An 18,322-nucleotide genomic window follows, 5' to 3' on the forward strand; every position below is an offset into this window, starting at 1 on the left:
GCTTAACTTCAGTCAAAAAAGACATGAAATATGTTTAATTTATTAATATTTTTTAAATATTATTGCGCTTTAATTTCCCGCATTGTTAACCGTTTATAAAAGTGTTATTCAATACTATACAAAATGTAAATGTTCTTTCAACATATATAGAATGTACGTTGTGGTACAATCTCGCTTAAAATGGTTAAATACTAAGAAGCTAACCACGCATTTTGAAATTCAAATGCCTGTACCTACCAAAGCAAACATTTAAATATGGTACTGGTTCACAAATCGAGGCATGTGCTGCAGGACGTTCATGTTCGATGGATAGAAATGTAACGATTTACAACTGTTCTATGTTAGATATATTGTATACTACGATATCAATACCAAAGTTAAATCTAGAATCTCATATTGAATCATAACAGAGAAAATACTCATTACATCATTTACTTATTACACTATTATATAAATAGCAATACACTTAAAGGAAACACATCAACTCACGTAGTGTCGTTATCTGAAACAGAACCAGGAAAATGATATTTAGCAGTTCGTTACAATGCATATGGCGTTAACATATTGAAACTCACAACACAATACTATAACTGTTTCTATTTAAAAAACAAAACAAATCGCGATACATTTTTGAAAGCTGAACAAAATATCTTACCGCGTAGATTTGTTTGTTCATTCGATAGCGTGTTCCAACGCTTTCGTATTAAAACAGTCACCAAAGCTGCTACCAGAATTGTACACACGACAACTCCAGTTATAAGCGCAACCAATTTCCCTGATAACAAATGCTTAATTACTCACGTGTTCAGCATGCTCTGTTACAACCCGTTTTGCAATAAACCCGTTTTGCAATAAAATTATTGCAAAACGGGTTGGAGTGTCTTATTGCAATTATTTTTTTTAAACAACCCGTTTTGCAATAAACCCGTTTTGCAATAAAATTATTGCAAAACGGGTTGGAGTGTTTTATTGCATTTTTTTTAACAACCCGTTTTGCAATAAACCCGTTTTGCAATAAAATCACCACACATTTATTTGCAATAATTTCATTGCAAAACGGGTTGGAGTGTCTTATTGCAATGAGAATTTTGTATAACAACCCGTTTTGCAATAAACCCGTTTTGCAATAAAATCATCACTCTTGTATTTATTCAAATGGATTGGAATAGTTAAAAGTGATGTTCAAATTTTGTATTTAAATAATATTGTTTTAAAATGGAAGGTGGTGAATTTCGAGATTTAATACGATAAAACAAAACAGAATGTGTGTCGAAACGTGTTGAAGTGTCTTCATGCAACGTCAGTTGTGAGTTACAAACCGTTTCGCAATACAATCATCACATATATACTATTTGTTTCAAATTGATTTGAAACGGCATAAAGTAAGTTTAAAATGTCGCCTGCAAGGTAAATATGATAAAACTAGGCTGAATGTATATATTTATGAAGTGATTTTCACCAATTGGGGAATTAAATTAAGACAACCCAGAAGTGCAATAATTTTATTGCAAAACGGGTTGGAGTGTTTTATTGCAATTTGTAATTTGTATAACAACCCGTTTTGCAATAAACCCGTTTTGCAATAATTTTATTGCAAATCGGGTTGGAGCGTCTTATTGCAATTTGAATTTTTTATAACAACCCGTTTTGCAATAAACCCGTTTTGCAATAATACAATGACACGTGTATTAATTAATTCAAATTGATTGTAAACATTAAAAAGGAAATTTAAAATATCGTTTGTTTTTTTTCCAAATATGGACAAAACTGTTAGTTTCCACTAAAAAGTAAAAAGCATTGAAGGCGATGCATTTCGAGATTGAATGCGATAAAACAATACAAAATGTAAATAGAAAGTGTTTCAACCTATTTAGTACTGAAGTGAAGATAACGCCGAAATGCAATAATTTACTGAAAAAAACGTGTTGAAGTGTCTTCATGCAATGTGAGTTGTGTGTAACAAACCGTTTCGCAATAAAATCATCACATATATACTATTTGTTTCAAATTGATTTGAAACGGTATGAAGGAAGTTTAAAATGTCGTCTGCAAGGTTAATATGATAAAACTAAGCCGAATGTATATATGAAGTGATTTTCACCAATTGGGGAATTAAATGAAGACAACCCAGAAGTGCAATAATTTTATTGCAAAACGGGTTGGAGTGTTTTATTGCAATTTGTAATTTGTATAACAACCCGTTTTGCAATAAACCCGTTTTGCAATAATTTTATTGCAAAACGGGTTGGAGCGTCTTATTGCAATTTGATTTTTTTATAACAACCCGTTTTGCAATAAACCCGTTTTGCAATAATACAATTACACGTGTATTAATTAATTCAAATTGATTGTAAACATTAAAAAGGAAATTTAAAATATCGTTTTTTTTTATTTCCAAATATGGACAAAACTGTTAGTTTCCACTAAAAAGTAAAAAGCATTGAAGGCGATGCATTTCGAGATTTAATACGATAAAACAACACAAAATGTATATAGAAAGTGTTTCAACCTATTTAGAACTAAAGTGAAGATAACGCAGAAATGCAATAATTTACTGAAAAAACGTGTTGAAGTGTCTTCATGCAATGTGAATCGTGTGTAACAAACCGTTTCGCAATAACATAATCACATTTATACTATTTGTTTCAAATTGATTTGAAACGGTATGAAGGAAGTTTAAAATGTCGTCTGCAAGGTTAATATGATAAAACTAAGCCGAATGTATATATGAAGTGATTTTCACCAATTGGGGAATTAAATGAAGACAACCCAGAAGTGCAATTATTTTATTGCAAAACGGGCTGGAGTGTTTTATTGCAATTTGATATTTTATAACAACCAGTTTTGGAATACAATTGTAAAGCCGTTTTGCAATGATTTTATTGCAAAACGGGTTGGATTGTCTTATAGTAACTGTAGAATGTACCACTAAATATCACCCTTGTGTAGGTTGCCCAAAAGGCGATATATGGTGGTAAATATCGCGTGTCGCTTCGTGTATCGCGCAAAATATCGTGTGTGGCGCAAAATACCGTGTGTCGCTTTGAGTATCGCGCAAAATATCGTGTGTCGTGCAAAATATCGTGTATCGCTTCGTGTGTCGTGTGTCGCCCTTGATGAAAGAAGGGCGAGATTGTAGATGGCACTATCCGGATTCTGTAGGTAACTTAGATGTTTGTAGATACAAAATGCTCGTTGTTGTTGTTTTTTTTTTCATAATTATTTCCATTTTACGGTATCTATTCAAACGACACATGAACACTAACGTGGTACCATTTTAGTGTTCGTGTGTCGCATGAATAGATATATTTGCGGGAAATTAAAATGGAATTAATTTTGCCACAAAAACATAAAAACGGGCATATTGTATCAACAGAAATCTATGTTACCAGACCACATCGGGCGTGGAAATTTCGGCAATTGCTAGAAGGAACACTGATTTTAAATTGTTTAACTTTATTTTCTGAAATATTGTACGAAATGTTCGTTGATTTTGAGCAGTAATGGGGCTTTAACTAATACTCACATGTGTCTGGTGAGATCCTCTTTTCTTCTAAATTGCTTCTCACATCATGAATATTTTGACAAGCCCAGGTGCCTGTCCTCGTGCAGTTTTAACCCCCACTTGGTTTTGAGGGCATCCCCACAAAAACGACACACATGTGACATAACTGAATTACATGTTAAATATACCGATTAAACACAAACGGTATGCATCATGTTAGGAATTTTTACACAGCTAATGTATAATGTAAACACAGTATTCGAAGATATAGACCTTAAATAGCTTTTAAGAATATAACTTTTACGGGGTAATTATTTCGTGTTACAATTAGCAATTCGAAATGAATAATAAGATTTTAAACTTCAAAAAGTCGCAAGTAAAATGTAATGTATACATACATTTACTATTCATAACAGCTGACGATTGCTCTTGGGAAATTAACATGAACAACACACACACGCGTGTCGCGCTCGCACCATATCATTTACCATATTCGTTCATAAACGTCCAATTCCAAAGGAACTGTTTCACTTTTCGTACGTATTTATTTATACAGCACAGTTGCAGTTCTTATGTGTGCGTGGTAATAAATACTATCAAGCTTCTAAATCTTACTGTTTTGAACAGAAATATAATACTTGTTAAAGTAAATGTCATTATATTAGTTAACATATTTATGGGTGTGTCTAAAAGGTGGAAGGACCGCCTGCATATATATTCGTCTACTGCCGTTTGCATTGTTTGGCTACTGACGTTTGCCATTCTAAAATGTACTACTGACGTTTGCCATATTAGATTCTACTCTTTAAACGTATATTTATTATCCGAAACATATTTTCGAAAAACTTGGTAATATATGTTCGTCCGGTAACAAATAGATAGTTATGTGATCGTTTATTTTTGTAAACACCGACTCTTTGTGTGTTTAAATACGTTTGCTTCTACAATGAAAATTTGTGTCGAAGTGTTCTCGAAAACCAAAGCAACACACACCACACGTGATATACCGACCGCAAGCTTTATGCATGCTTTATTGCCTGCACCAGGTCGTATGAAAACCAGAGGACAATCAGCAGAGATATTGACAAAAACCTACCTGGTGTGGCTGTTATCCTTCGTAAAACGCCTACTGACGTTGACTTTTGGGGCCTCGTTACAGTTTTTGTTCATTCACAGTGTCCGTATACATTTGGAACTTCCTGAATACATTTTCTGATCAATTTGAATCAATTAGTATATATGTAATGATATTCCTGAAAACCGCGTTGTTATAACAAAAAATCACATTGCAAAAACACACTACAATAAACAAATTGAATTATGGGTTTTCTTCGCATAATTCCCATTTTTTTGGAAATCATTTTCTATAAAAATATTGTGTTGTTTTATCATATTTTCTGCTGCATTTAATATCTTGCCATGTATTTTATTATTTGGGCAAATCTTACAACCTGGTCTTAATATGTGTTTAACTTAAATCCGTAAATACGACATTTGAAATGTTCATTTCAGAGTTTCAAATCAATTTGAATTAAATAATACATGTGTGATGATTTTATAGCAAAACAGGTTGTTATACAAATTACAAATTGCAATAAGACACTCCAGCCCGTTTTGCAATAAATTTTTGCAAATAAATGTGTGGTGATTTTATTGCAAAACGGGTTTATTGCAAAACGGGTTGTTAAAAAAAAAATGCAATAAAACACTCCAACCCGTTTTGCAATAATTTTTTTGCAAAACGGGTTTATTGCAAAACGGGTTGTAAAAAAAAATTGCAATAAGACACTCCAACCCGTTTTGCAATAATTTTATTGCAAAACGGGTTTATTGCAAAACGGGTTGTTATAAAAAAATCAAATTGCAATAAGACGCTCCAACCCGTTTTGCAATAAAATTATTGCAAAACGGGTTTATTGCAAAACGGGTTGTTATACAAATTACAAATTGCAATAAAACACTCCAACCCGTTTTGCAATAAAATTATTGCACTTCTGGGTTGTCTTCATTTAATTCCCCAATTGGTGAAAATCACTTCATATATACATTCGGCTTAGTTTTATCATATTAACCTTGCAGACGACATTTTAAACTTCCTTCATACCGTTTCAAATCAATTTGAAACAAATAGTATATATGTGATGATTTTATTGCGAAACGGTTTGTTACACACAACTCACATTGCATGAAGACACTTCAACACGTTTTTTCAGTAAATTATTGCATTTCGGCGTTATCTTCACTTCAGTACTAAATAGGTTGAAACACTTTCTATTTACATTTTGTATTGTTTTATCGCATTCAATCTCGAAATGCATCGCCTTCAATGCTTTTTACTTTTTAGTGGAAACTAACAGTTTTGTCCATATTTGGAAATAAAAAAAAACGATATTTTAAATTTCCTTTTTAATGTTTACAATCAATTTGAATTAATTAATACACGTGTCATTGTATTATTGCAAAACGGGTTTATTGCAAAACGGGTTGTTATAAAAAATTCAAATTGCAATAAGACGCTCCAACCCGATTTGCAATAAAATTATTGCAAAACGGGTTTATTGCAAAACGGGTTGTTATACAAATTACAAATTGCAATAAAACACTCCAACCCGTTTTGCAATAAAATTATTGCACTTCTGGGTTGTCTTAATTTAATTCCTCAATTGGTGAAAACCACTTCATAAATATATACATTCAGCCTAGTTTTATCATATTTACCTTGCAGGCGACATTTTAAACTTACTTTATGCCGTTTCAAATCAATTTGAAACAAATAGTATATATGTGATGATTGTATTGCGAAACGGTTTGTAACTCACAACTGACGTTGCATGAAGACACTTCAACACGTTTCGACACACATTCTGTTTTGTTTTGTCGTATTAAATCTCGAAATTCACCACCTTCCATGCTTTTTAATTTTAAGTTTTAACTCACAGTTTTGTCTATTTTAAAACAATATTATTTAAATACAAAATTTGAACATCACTTTTAACTATTCCAATCCATTTGAATAAATACAAGAGTGATGATTTTATTGCAAAACGGGTTGTTATACAAAATTCTCATTGCAATAAGACACTCCAACCCGTTTTGCAATGAAATTATTGCAAATAAATGTGTGGTGATTTTATTGCAAAACGGGTTTATTGCAAAACGGGTTGTTAAAAAAAATGCAATAAAACACTCCAACCCGTTTTGCAATAATTTTATTGCAAAACGGGTTTATTGCAAAACGGGTTGTTAAAAAAAAAAAATTGCAATAAGACACTCCAACCCGTTTTGCAATAATTTTATTGCAAAACGGGTTTATTGCAAAACGGGTTGTAACAATGCTCTACTAAACGACATAAACAAACACGTTGTTTAACATTTTATACAAATGAACTGTATTAGTATATGTTACCTTAAGTGTAGTGCTATGTTCGAGAAAACAGAATCTGCATCATTCCATGAGAGATTAGTGAATAAAAAAAGTTGATAAAAAGGAAAGAAGAATATATGTTTTTGTTGGATTTATCATACTGTGAATTAGCAATGTCGCATGTATGTGTATTGTACTAGAACAATATATGTGCCACGTTTCCCGATACGTATTAAAACGTTTAAAGTTATTAACTAACTAGGTTTCTTATATTACATTAGAAGGTTTAGATACACAAGCAACATATCCAGACCCGAGGTAGAAATAAATTAACGTTTTATATAGTATAATGTCTTACCATAATCATTATGTTCGGGCATGTTTCCAAGACATGTATCTGAAATATACATGAATAACAATTAGCGACAGACAGCATAAATAATGACGTATCTGTGCCGAACATACATTATTGAATTATAGTTCGTCTACTTTGTTTTTGTTAAAGCATATGTACTCGAATAGACATATCTACAAGTACTTACATATTCATATGAAAATTAAAAAAATACCCACTCTTACACCAATTTGAAAACAAATAATACATATATACCTGAAATTGTGAGATTTCGTGAAACATTTGTTTGCGTTTCAACAATAGGTTCAGTTGGCCAATTATCGTACTCGTACGACAATTGACATTGATATATCATATTGTCACAGCTCAGGCTTGAAACTGGTATTGATATTCCAATGGTTGGATTGGTCCTATTGTAACTACCAATTGCTTGAATTCCAGTGATGTCACTTCCTGGATAAAGGTAAGGGGTTTGGTATCCGGGTTTTCCAGAATAAACATCCTGCATTACAGCCAACATTTGTTCACTGTCATTGCTTGATAGTTTACTAAGATTGATGTATTTAAAAGTAACAAAATTTGAAATGGAACCTGTGCGGCACAAAATATGCAGTCTCTCTTTACTAGTTTTGTCAGCAATGACGTCATTTACGGCGTAAGTTGAGTTATCGGCTCTCTCCTTTATAAAGTCAATGGCTAGACCTGAAATGATGAAACGAGGCAGTACATCGAACACGTGCCTTCTTTAAAACTTGTTATCTTGCCTTCGTTAGCAAAACGTTCTTTGTTGATTTTTTATTACAACCGCATATGTCAACTTGTGCAGTCGCTATATTTGGAACATATGAACACATCTATTATGTTTGTTTCATTTTTAATTTTTATGATAATTTTATTTGTAATTATATTTGGGTTTGCTTAAAACGTAAAACGACTTCGTCACTTTACTCCAAAAAACATGTGTTTTCCTGAAAGATAGATCGAATAAACTCTCGAACACTATTTAAAGTTATTTACGCAGGTTGTCTCTTTATAAAACCTTAAATGAATGTACATGTTATAGACTATACACCCAACAAGTCAGATGTAATAATTAATTGCGCATCATACACCTTAAAGTACATATGAATATTAATTATATTAAGTACAACTAATACCCATTGTAATAATTCTTTATTCTAGGCATACATGTCTTGTATAATCCAGCGTTTGTTAAATGCTGTCCTAGTAAATAATTTTCCAGGTTAAGCATACGTTGAGGAAGTAAAACTTTTTCTTAAAAAGTTTTTTTTTACCTTGTGAGTTGACTGATAGACATGTTAATCCTCCAAAGAAAATGAGTGTCTTGAGCATGACTTCTTTTCAGGTTAAATGTTTCATAGTACAATAAACATGTGTATATTGAGACTATATATTGCCGAGATATGCGAATGTATTACCTAATACAGATAACTTGGTAGGAGAAAATAAAGAAATGATAACAAAAACTTCTCGAGTTTTAAAACCAAACTTTAAAATACGATATGCATGATTTTGAATCTTATCTTTGCAGTTTTATGACGTTTCATAGACGATTTATTGATGTTTTACGATGTCATACGATGTTTGTTTTCTTCACACTTAGGCGTAGAGATATAAATCTAAAAAAACACACACATGAAAACAAACAAAATAAAGATAGCTGAAGATTAATCTTATCAGAAGCTTGCGCGGACCGTTTTTAAAGAAACACTGGACACAACAAAATGTTTTATTGTAAATGTTAAATATCATTATTAAGAAACATGAGAAAGACAATATGTAAACGATACAGATGAGGGTTAAAATCAGTGAATAGTGCAATGCAACTTTCTCTTGACCAGTAATTTTAGAAATTAAACAACAAACGATTGACGATTAAACGATTAGGGTAGAAAATACTTATTGGATAAAACACGATGAATTACGCTTGGACTTGATGCAAACACACGAACAACAATTAATAACACGTTCAGGAATGAAGTATATGTATTATTATCACAACTAAAATCTTAAACCAATGTGCATTTTAGTCGATAGAACTTTTTCTATAAAGGTTTTTGATAAAGACAAATCACTTCTCAAATTGATTTCGTTATTAATTCTAAAGGTTGTATTATTTCAGGATCGGCGAATGCGCTGTTTATTGCATAATTATATTAAAGACAGATCTTGTTTACGAATTCCGGGTTATCAGGAAGTAAATGATGGTATATGATATTTGTGCAGAGTATTTAAAACAAGTTGTTTTCTTCCCGCTTATATGGAGCCTAGTGTTGCGCAATGCAAAGCATACCCGCTCGGCAAAATGCGGCCACTCAAACGGTCTAATCATTGATCCAGTACTTTAGACATGATCAACGGCAAATGTTTACCTCTGGTCGCGGAACAATACTTTGATATGTAAATGTGTAAAATACAATACAATGACGTTATGAATGCGTTGGTATCTTAGCAAAGAAGACTATACACACAAAATAAATAAACTAAGTGATTGATGAACAGAGTTTTATTTAGAATATGTAAATTGTGTTCAAGGCTATGTTTGACCTTTTTGTTAACGCTTGAAAACTTGAAAATATATATTTATTGAAAACTCTTTTGTTTAGGATTATTTAAATGTGTGATGATTCTTCATAATCAAATCGTTACACAGTATTTAATTATCAAGTGTAAAATATTAAGGCAGTTGCATTTTATAGCTTTGCTGCATTGTTCTGTTGTTTGTTTGATAAATATAGATACATGATAAATATATACCGCCGTTGAATGGATATTAATTTGGCAACCGCATCAGGATACACACGGTAAATCGAGAGAAAAGATTTTATTCCGTATTCAAGGCTGTATACATGTAAATCTAATAACAAACAAAACATAACCTTAATTGATTAACCTTGGTAGTTTATCGCCTTCGTCACTTGAAACAGTGTTCCAACAACATTGTGTAGACTCAACAATTTAGCCTAAAACATATATGTTAAGGCCCATTATAATTTATAACTTAAACATATATTTTGCATTGAGCGCACATTTTATTTCAGGCAGTTGTTAACTTGTTCGTCCTTTTGATTTTGTTAATATCGATTCAGCAAATCGTTAAACAGAACACGAAGGTAAATACAAGAAAATATACGAAAAAGACACGCCATATCCTGTTGCTTGTAGTTAAATATTAGTTGCAGGATTTTCGGAGCTTGCTATGAATGTTATGGTTAGTGCAATGTGTTTTTTTAGATACTATTTTCTGTTGAGAAAAGTGTTCATAGGACAAGACAAAATACACGAAGAGGTTGGTTATTTTTTCATAAATTCGAAACCATTAAAATAAATCATCTTTAGCATCAATCGTGTAATGTTTTTTTTTAAATATCAGATTTGTTTTAATGCAAATCGGTTTAAATTGCATCGAGAATCGAACAATAAAACAATTAAGCAAAAAACAGAATGCTAATTGTTATTCTAATAGTCAGCCACCTCAATGTCGTGATCCGCTATACAGCGGGGCTTTGGCCTTTCTGTTAATTTGATCAAAGATGGATTGGTGGTGAAAACAAGGTCGAGAAGACTTGCGGTCTTGTCATGCACTTGATGGAGGTTGATTGATCGATTAGAGCTTGCAGAATATCTATATCTCTAGCATGTGCTCCCATTGGTACTTTAACGTTTTCCCAATCAATATCATGGAAATCGAAGCAGCCGGCTTTGATGGTTTTCCGTATTTTTGTCTTTCATTGCCATTTCAACCTATAGATAGATAGATAGATAGATAGATTTAGATAGATAGATAGATTTATTTCGGCAAGGAATGCATACAAGGGCATTTACAACATGTACAAAATATAAAATATAACATACATGAAAATAAATATACCATTACATACATACCAACACCAAGGATAACACAAAAATGGGTAAACCCATATTTCCATTGTGGTCCTTTGAGCTGGTGGCATGACATAGAGTGGCACTTAAATATTAAACAAAATTACATCAATAAAATGACCAACATAATTTAAATAAATATATTAAATACTATGCATGTATATCACAGACCATTTTGATACTTAAGATATCACAGATATCATTATTAATTATGAGATCCTAAAAATACACTATTAAAAAATGTGTAAGAAATAAATTAGATATCACAGATAGCATCATTTATTACACCATCCTAAAATACATAGAATAAAAAATGGAGAATGCATAACATTTTTGAAAGATAGGATCAATTTTGATAAAAATTGCTGACTAAAACTGATTCCTTAAGCCGAAAAAACAAACAATACACATAAAAAATTACAGATTTTCTAATAAATAATTTTTTAAAGATGACTTAAAAACAGGCAATCTGTCAATCTGTGTAATACTGGAGGGTAAATTGTTCCATAATGAGCATCCCGTGTAACAAAAGGACTTTGACCCGAAACCTTTGACCCTGGGGACAGCAAATGCACCTTTTTGAGTTGACCTGGTCCTGTATGAATGAATAGAGGCCTGCGGGATAAAATGTTCTCCCATATAGTCAGGGGCCAAACCATTTTGAATCTTAAAAACATGGCCAAGAACAATCTGGTCTACACGTTTATTGACTGGTAGCCAGTTGAGCAAACGAAAATGTTCTGGCCCAATGTGTGCCCTTGCATCGAGACCTAGAACGAACTATGAACTATGTTCATAGTTCATTGATATCTGACAAATTTACAAGTGGTATTAGGGGTAGTGCGGCAGTTTTAACCGAGGATATATTTATAGTAACACCGGTGATGCAATTATCACAACTCAAGATTTTTGTTATCAGTATCATCAGAAATGACCGAGTTGGTTCATAATACAATTGTCAGTGGTTCGATCCCAGGTGGGGTTAACATTTTTTTTTTTTTTCTTTAATTTCATTCTTGTTTTATACTAGAGTCATATAGTCCTGTTGTTTACATTTATCAATTTAAAGCATTAAATCACAAACTTCAAAACATGCCGAAATTTGTGAACAAGTACATGTAAGTTATTAATGATTAAGGTCGAGTTTGATACGTATGGTTTTATGTCTGTGATTAAATATTCTTTTTTATTAATGTGTTTTGGTAAGCTGTTGTGGTCTCAGTTAAGATTGTAAATAATTTCTAATGGTTATGCCAATTTCTAACAATCTATGTACCGGTACTTGGGTGTTGCCTGATTGCGGTATTTGATGAAATTTGACGTAGACGGTTTGTATAGTTAAAACAAAAAATCTCTATTAAAAGTGCGCTGACCCCCTTTTTTATTTGTGTTTTATGATGACAATACGTAGATGAACATATTTGAGCAATTTCGCAGAATTCTATTTGGCAGAACAATTTTAAATTATATTTATGAGGTTACAATAGTGCAAAAATGACGTTTTTTGGGGGTGACATAAAAATTATATAAAAAAATTCTTAAAATTTAACTTGTGTACTCTATTTTATTGGAACTGTGTGGTTTAATTAAATGGTATATGATGCATTTTAGCTTATATAATATCTACATGTTGTCAATTTCATATGTTATTAATCAATTTGACGCAATTATAGATTTATCAGTTTTATTGAAAAAGTACATGTTATATAATGGTGAATAAAATAAAAACAAGGCCGGTGTCCCTATGTTTTTATTTAATATAGTATTTGTAAATATATATTAAATAAATATTTTGGACAAAATCTATTTGATGGAAAAAAAATCAGCAAAACTGCAGCAACACCCTTTAAGAAGGATAAAACGAAGAGCTTCATTAATTGTTTATTTAGCTTGTTTTTTTTACAATTTCTAAATTGGTGACTCATCCAGCTTTCGCTTCGGTGTAATACTCATAGTACAAGGAAAGATAATCCACCGCCAAGTGTTCCTCTGTGGTTTCGGTAACCTTATTTTGGACATGAATTATCTCTCTTTATTGCATAACAACTGTTGATGTAGACGTCCTGGCGTTTAAAAAACTTTTAGAAACGAATCAGTATTGACGACTACTAGTATATTAGGTTTGATGTTGCGGACAGCTGCCATAAGTTCTGAAATTTGCTAGCGCAAACGCTTCGAAAGTTGAGATTAATGATGCGTAGGTGCCGTTGCTATGAGACGAGAATCAAAGATGAGCTGATCTTCAATGTCTTCCTGCTAGGCTGATTAAGTGAAGGAGGTTGAATGTGGTGTTCGACGCAAAATAGTCTATTGTTGAATCAATAGTTCACGGCTCTCCTAAATGTTTTAGCTTCGTTCGAAACTTCTGAATGTGAAGATGGTAATATTCATTTGCTCGCATTTGAAGCATAGACATATGTGATTTGTTTGCTAGAATGCTGTAATCGGCAGAAAGGAGTTCAATGCTTGAACGACAGTTCCATTTAATAATAAGTACATAGATCACAAAATAATTATGTATGTGTGTTCACATGGAACCGATTGGTCGAATAAACGGACGCGATATACTAATGCGTTTCCTATTGGTCCTGGGTTGGACTCAATATCGCCGCAGAATGGTAAGATGCTTGTTTACAGTGATAAGTTTTTTTGTTGGTTTAACTGGTTCGCTTAAGGTTCACAATCTGTGAAAATAAGTTTTAAAAGGATTCCTGATAAAATAAAAGTTGGTATGTATTTATAGAGCGGAACTTGTTTCGTTTGAGTGATGTTTACCGTAACAAGTGTGATGATCAATAATTCAGTGTAATGGTGAAGTGGGACAAGCTTCGTCACTGCATTGTAAACTGGATTAATTGTCAGTCGCCTTCGTGCACATACAATCGTATATATGATTAAAACATGACTCCGTTGATAAAATATAACAGAATGTTCGGGGGATATCTATAAGTGTCACCTGTGGGGGTAAAGGACTATATTTCATCGTTTTTCACCATTTATTCTCGAAGCATGGCATAACTATTTCTGGTTCGATTGATTTACACACAAGTAAACATTCGATTAAATGGTTATAGTACACAATTAAAGATAAACAATATTTTTAGGTTACACATCACTATCCTTCATAACATACCCCCCTACGTTGATGGAACCTAGCCATCAACCAAACAAGACAACAGATACTAACACACTAACAAATATTGTTCAAACATAACCACATTTATAATCGATCTTCATTAATGTTCACTATGCAGCAACTATTTTGCTTTAATTCACAGTGTCGATAAACCTATGAGAATATGAGTTTGGTTAAGTTTACTATCGATGATACCAAACAAATTAGTCTAGTGCAGTGGAAGTTTTTGCGAATTGCGACTTTTCTATATCAATATCCATTAACACTATATATCATAATGATTAAATGGCAACAATGACTATATTTCAACATCAAAGTTACAATGCTACAAGTATTATATATGTCAACATACTTGTGTACATATCATATCAATCTACTTTGCAACATTGATAAGCATACATGTAAGTATACCTTAACTCACTTCTTCACAATTGTCACTATATCTGACAGCCGACATCTATTGAGATGCATATTCATTTCAACAGAAGCATAAAAATGTACATTTGGTTTGAATCCAAATCAATCCATAGAAATTTACAACAGGTAACCAGTATATTTTCTCAAACTTTCCTGTTTGATCAACAAATCATCACATAAGCATCATTTGTTCTAAATTAAATGAAACATTACCCAGTACTAAACAACAATTCTAAGTACATGTCTAATCAAGAATATCTTTCTTAAATTATTCATACATATCCATTGTGAACTTGTCACCATTACAAAATGCATGTATCTCAATATTTTCTATATAAATATATAAATATGTCATTTTAGATGTAATTCAATGACTTTCCAAGACAAATAGGTATCATATACAAGCACTTGCACAAATATGTTGTAAACAACAAACAATGAGTCTCAGCTATGTCTAGTCAACAACATACTTCAAATCTATTCTTGCAGTATAAAATGGATGTTCTCTGTCCATGATAATTAAACATAACCAAAAGAAAAATACAATCTATGTACACCACATCTTATAATCCAAGAAATTTCAAGAACAGCTAGAACTTTAATTCAAGTACAATTTCTCATTTACATGTTCATTATACAAAGCCATTCTTTGAAACTCACTATCATTTCAATCTAATACAAAGTAAATGTAGCTTCTTAATGAATCAAATTCCAAATATTTCCCAAAGTTGAATTACAATTTAATGCAATAAATCTTTTATTTTTTTTTATTTTTTTTTTTTTTAAACATAATAGCCATACTTTGAACATTATATGTAATATAAAAACACAAAACAAAGTATACAATCATAATCTTGACGTCTTTCCAATTGGTACGTCCTTCCAGGTTAGGTTGTACAGTCTCGTTCCCATGGCAATAAATGTTACTATCTCTGGTTTCTTCCTGAAACTCTAAGGATTTATATTGAGAAGGCAATGGGATTATTCTGCCCTTTAACACTATGCCTCTCTAAAAAGATATTTATTGACCATAAATGCTTTAACCTAAATTAGAAAAGAAAGCTTTAGGGAGTTATTATGCCCTTTAACACAACTTTCTTCATGTTTTTATGACCTTAAATGACAAAGTTAGTTATGACAACAATTGCACTGTTCTTCATATCAGTTTACGACTCGCTAATATCCAGAAGACAGAACCGCGATATTGGTCTTCTCAGGGTCGACTTGTTCATGAACACATCCACAACACGAGTATGTCCGTCTGTTCCTGGATAGATACGTGTGACCCTGCCCAAGGACCACTGACCACGAGGTTTGTCTGGTTCTATAACCAGCACTATGTCATCAACTTGCATATCTCTTGATTGGACATGCCATTTCTTCCTGCGACCCAAGATTGGTATTATTTCTCGTAGCCAACGATGCCAGAAATGTTTGACGATTTCTTGAACATATCGCCAACGTCTGTTGATATTGAATATCGTAGTGTCTACTGCTTCTGGGGCAAAGTTTCCTCCAAGTTGACCATGAAGAAAATAATTTGGAGTTAGAACTGTCTCATCTGTAGGGTTTGCTGTCTGGTAGGAGATTGGCCGACTGTTTATGAGCCCTTCTGCCCCAGTTATCGCTGTCAACAGCTCCTCGTCTGTAACGTCTGCTTCTTTCAGGACTGCGAATATGGCTCTTTTAGCACTTTTCACCATACTTTCATGAATACCTCCAAAATGTGGAGCTAATGGAGGATTGAAGTGCCATTTGACCTTGTGTTTACTACACACTTCACTTATTTTGTCCTTGTCTAACTGTTCTAGCTCTCTCTGACCTCCAACAAAGTTTGTTCCATTGTCAGAATATATTTCAACTGGAAATCCTCTTCGACTTGACATTCTGTAAAACGCATTTAGGAAGGAATCAGTGTCTAAGGCAAATGCTATTTCTAGGTGTACCGCTCTTGTAGATAGACAGGTAAACAAACACAAGTATCGTTTTTGCCTAGCCTTTCCCCGACCTTGCTTGGTGATGAATGGTCCAGCATAGTCAACCGAGCAATATGCAAACGCTCTCATGGATTTCTTCACCCTGGTTGCTGGTAATGGGGCCATTATTTGTCTGGAACATTTAGCTTTCAATCTTTTGCAACCATTGCACACAGTTTCCCAACTTCGGATCTCTTCTCTTCCACCCATGAGCCAATATCTTGCTGACATAGCTGCTAAGGTTTGATTTGTACCATAATGATTTCCGTCTTCATGATAATGTTTCACTAAAAGTTTAGTCACATGGCTTTTCTTTGGTAAAACTACTGGAAATCTAGTGTCATATGGTAAAAAGTCTGCATTTGTCAACCTCGAATCACTTCTCATCACATTGTCTTCATCTAATTTCACATTCAGTGGAAGGAGTTTACTACAAACTGGTAGTGGCTTTTTCTTAACCAAGTTCTTGTATTCTTCTGGATAGAACTTAACCTGTTCTCTGTGAATTATCAGATTTTCACTGTCTTTTAGTTCTTCAACTGTCAATACTTTCATTTTATTTCTTCTTTCACTATTTCTTTCTCTCATATTTTCTATAAATCTCTTCACCCAACCATATACTCGTACTAGACGCAACCAATCAGAGTATCTAGAGGCATTCAACCTGTCGTCTTGTTCATCAATGCTCAGAAATACTTTTATACTTTCTTTCTCCTGTTCATCAGTTTTGGTAACATTGGATTTCTTTTGTTCTTTCTTATGTTCAGTGTCTTTGACTTCATCAGTTGGCAGGTTCTTTGGCCACTTATCCTCAGCTTCTTGTAGAAATTCTGGACCGTTTTTCCATAACTGGCTTGTTACAAGTTTCTCAGCTGTTGTGCCCCTTGATGTCAAATCTGCCGGGTTATCATTTCCTGGAACATGTCGCCATTGCTTCGGAGAACTATTTTCATGGATTTCACCTATCCGATTTGACACAAATGGCTTGAATTGTCTACTTTCATTTCGTATCCAGTATATGACATTTGCACTGTCAGTCCAATAGGTAACAGCTGTTTCTGGTAAATCTAAAGTTTTTAACACAGTCATTGCTATTCGCAATCCCAGTACTGCTGCTGTGAGCTCAAGTCTTGGTATGCTCACTGAAGACAGCGGTGCGACCCTCGACTTGCTGCATATAAACTTTACTGAAACACTGTTTTCTTCGGAATGTCTCACATACACAACTGTCCCATACGCCTTCTCTGACGCATCCACAAATACGTGTAAGTGTGACTGTGACTGTTTGTTTGCTTAAACTTCAAAGCACATACTTCTTGGAATTTCAAGCTGGTTTAGCTTTGTCAGCTCACTTAACCAATGTCTAATTTTCCCCGACATTTCTTCTTCTACCTCCTCGTCCCAATCGTATCCTCTCAACCAGCATTTTTGAATGTATATTTTCCCCAAGACTGTATAAGGAGTTATAAACCCTAAAGGATCAAACAAGCTTGCTACTCTTTTCAACAAACATCTTTTTGTTATTTTGTGGATTTCAGTGTCCTTTTCTTTCACTTTGAATGTAAAGTTGTCTTCTTCAGCCTTCCAATAAATTCCTAGAGCCTTTGTTAATGGCAAATAACTACTGTCTATGTCAACCTCTAATGCTCTATCTTCTTGCGGAATA

The 18,322-nt window shown here is 33.1% G+C and overlaps 1 protein-coding gene across 1 annotated transcript; it reads right to left on the bottom strand.

The window, feature by feature from the left end:
• Positions 1 to 485: 485 nt before the first annotated feature.
• LOC127836006 (uncharacterized) lies at positions 486 to 8,696 on the bottom strand. Its single transcript, XM_052362424.1, has 5 exons — positions 8,520 to 8,696; positions 7,816 to 7,926; positions 7,228 to 7,266; positions 656 to 775; positions 486 to 502 (listed from the first exon to the last, which is right to left on the bottom strand). Exons 1-5 carry the CDS (start codon positions 8,575 to 8,577, stop codon positions 486 to 488), a joined length of 345 nt encoding a protein of 114 aa, XP_052218384.1. The 5' UTR covers positions 8,578 to 8,696.
• Between the last annotated feature and the right edge of the window lie 9,626 nt (positions 8,697 to 18,322).

Source organism: Dreissena polymorpha, chromosome 6, assembly GCF_020536995.1.
Source record: "Dreissena polymorpha isolate Duluth1 chromosome 6, UMN_Dpol_1.0, whole genome shotgun sequence".
In the NCBI taxonomy this organism is placed as follows: Eukaryota; Metazoa; Mollusca; class Bivalvia; order Myida; family Dreissenidae; genus Dreissena; species Dreissena polymorpha.

What these genes read in the sequence shown, in the direction of transcription:
- LOC127836006 (XM_052362424.1), bottom strand. Translation starts at nt 8,577, where the DNA reads ATGCTCAAGACACTCATTTTCTTTGGAGGATTAACATGTCTATCAGTC. An exon ending in GCATATTTTGTGCCGCACAG is followed by an intron (nt 7,267 to 7,815) that starts GTTCCATTTCAA and finishes TGTATATTTCAG; the next exon opens with ATACATGTCTTGGAAACATG. An exon ending in GCCCGAACATAATGATTATG is followed by an intron (nt 776 to 7,227) that starts GTAAGACATTAT and finishes ATTTGTTATCAG; the next exon opens with GGAAATTGGTTGCGCTTATA.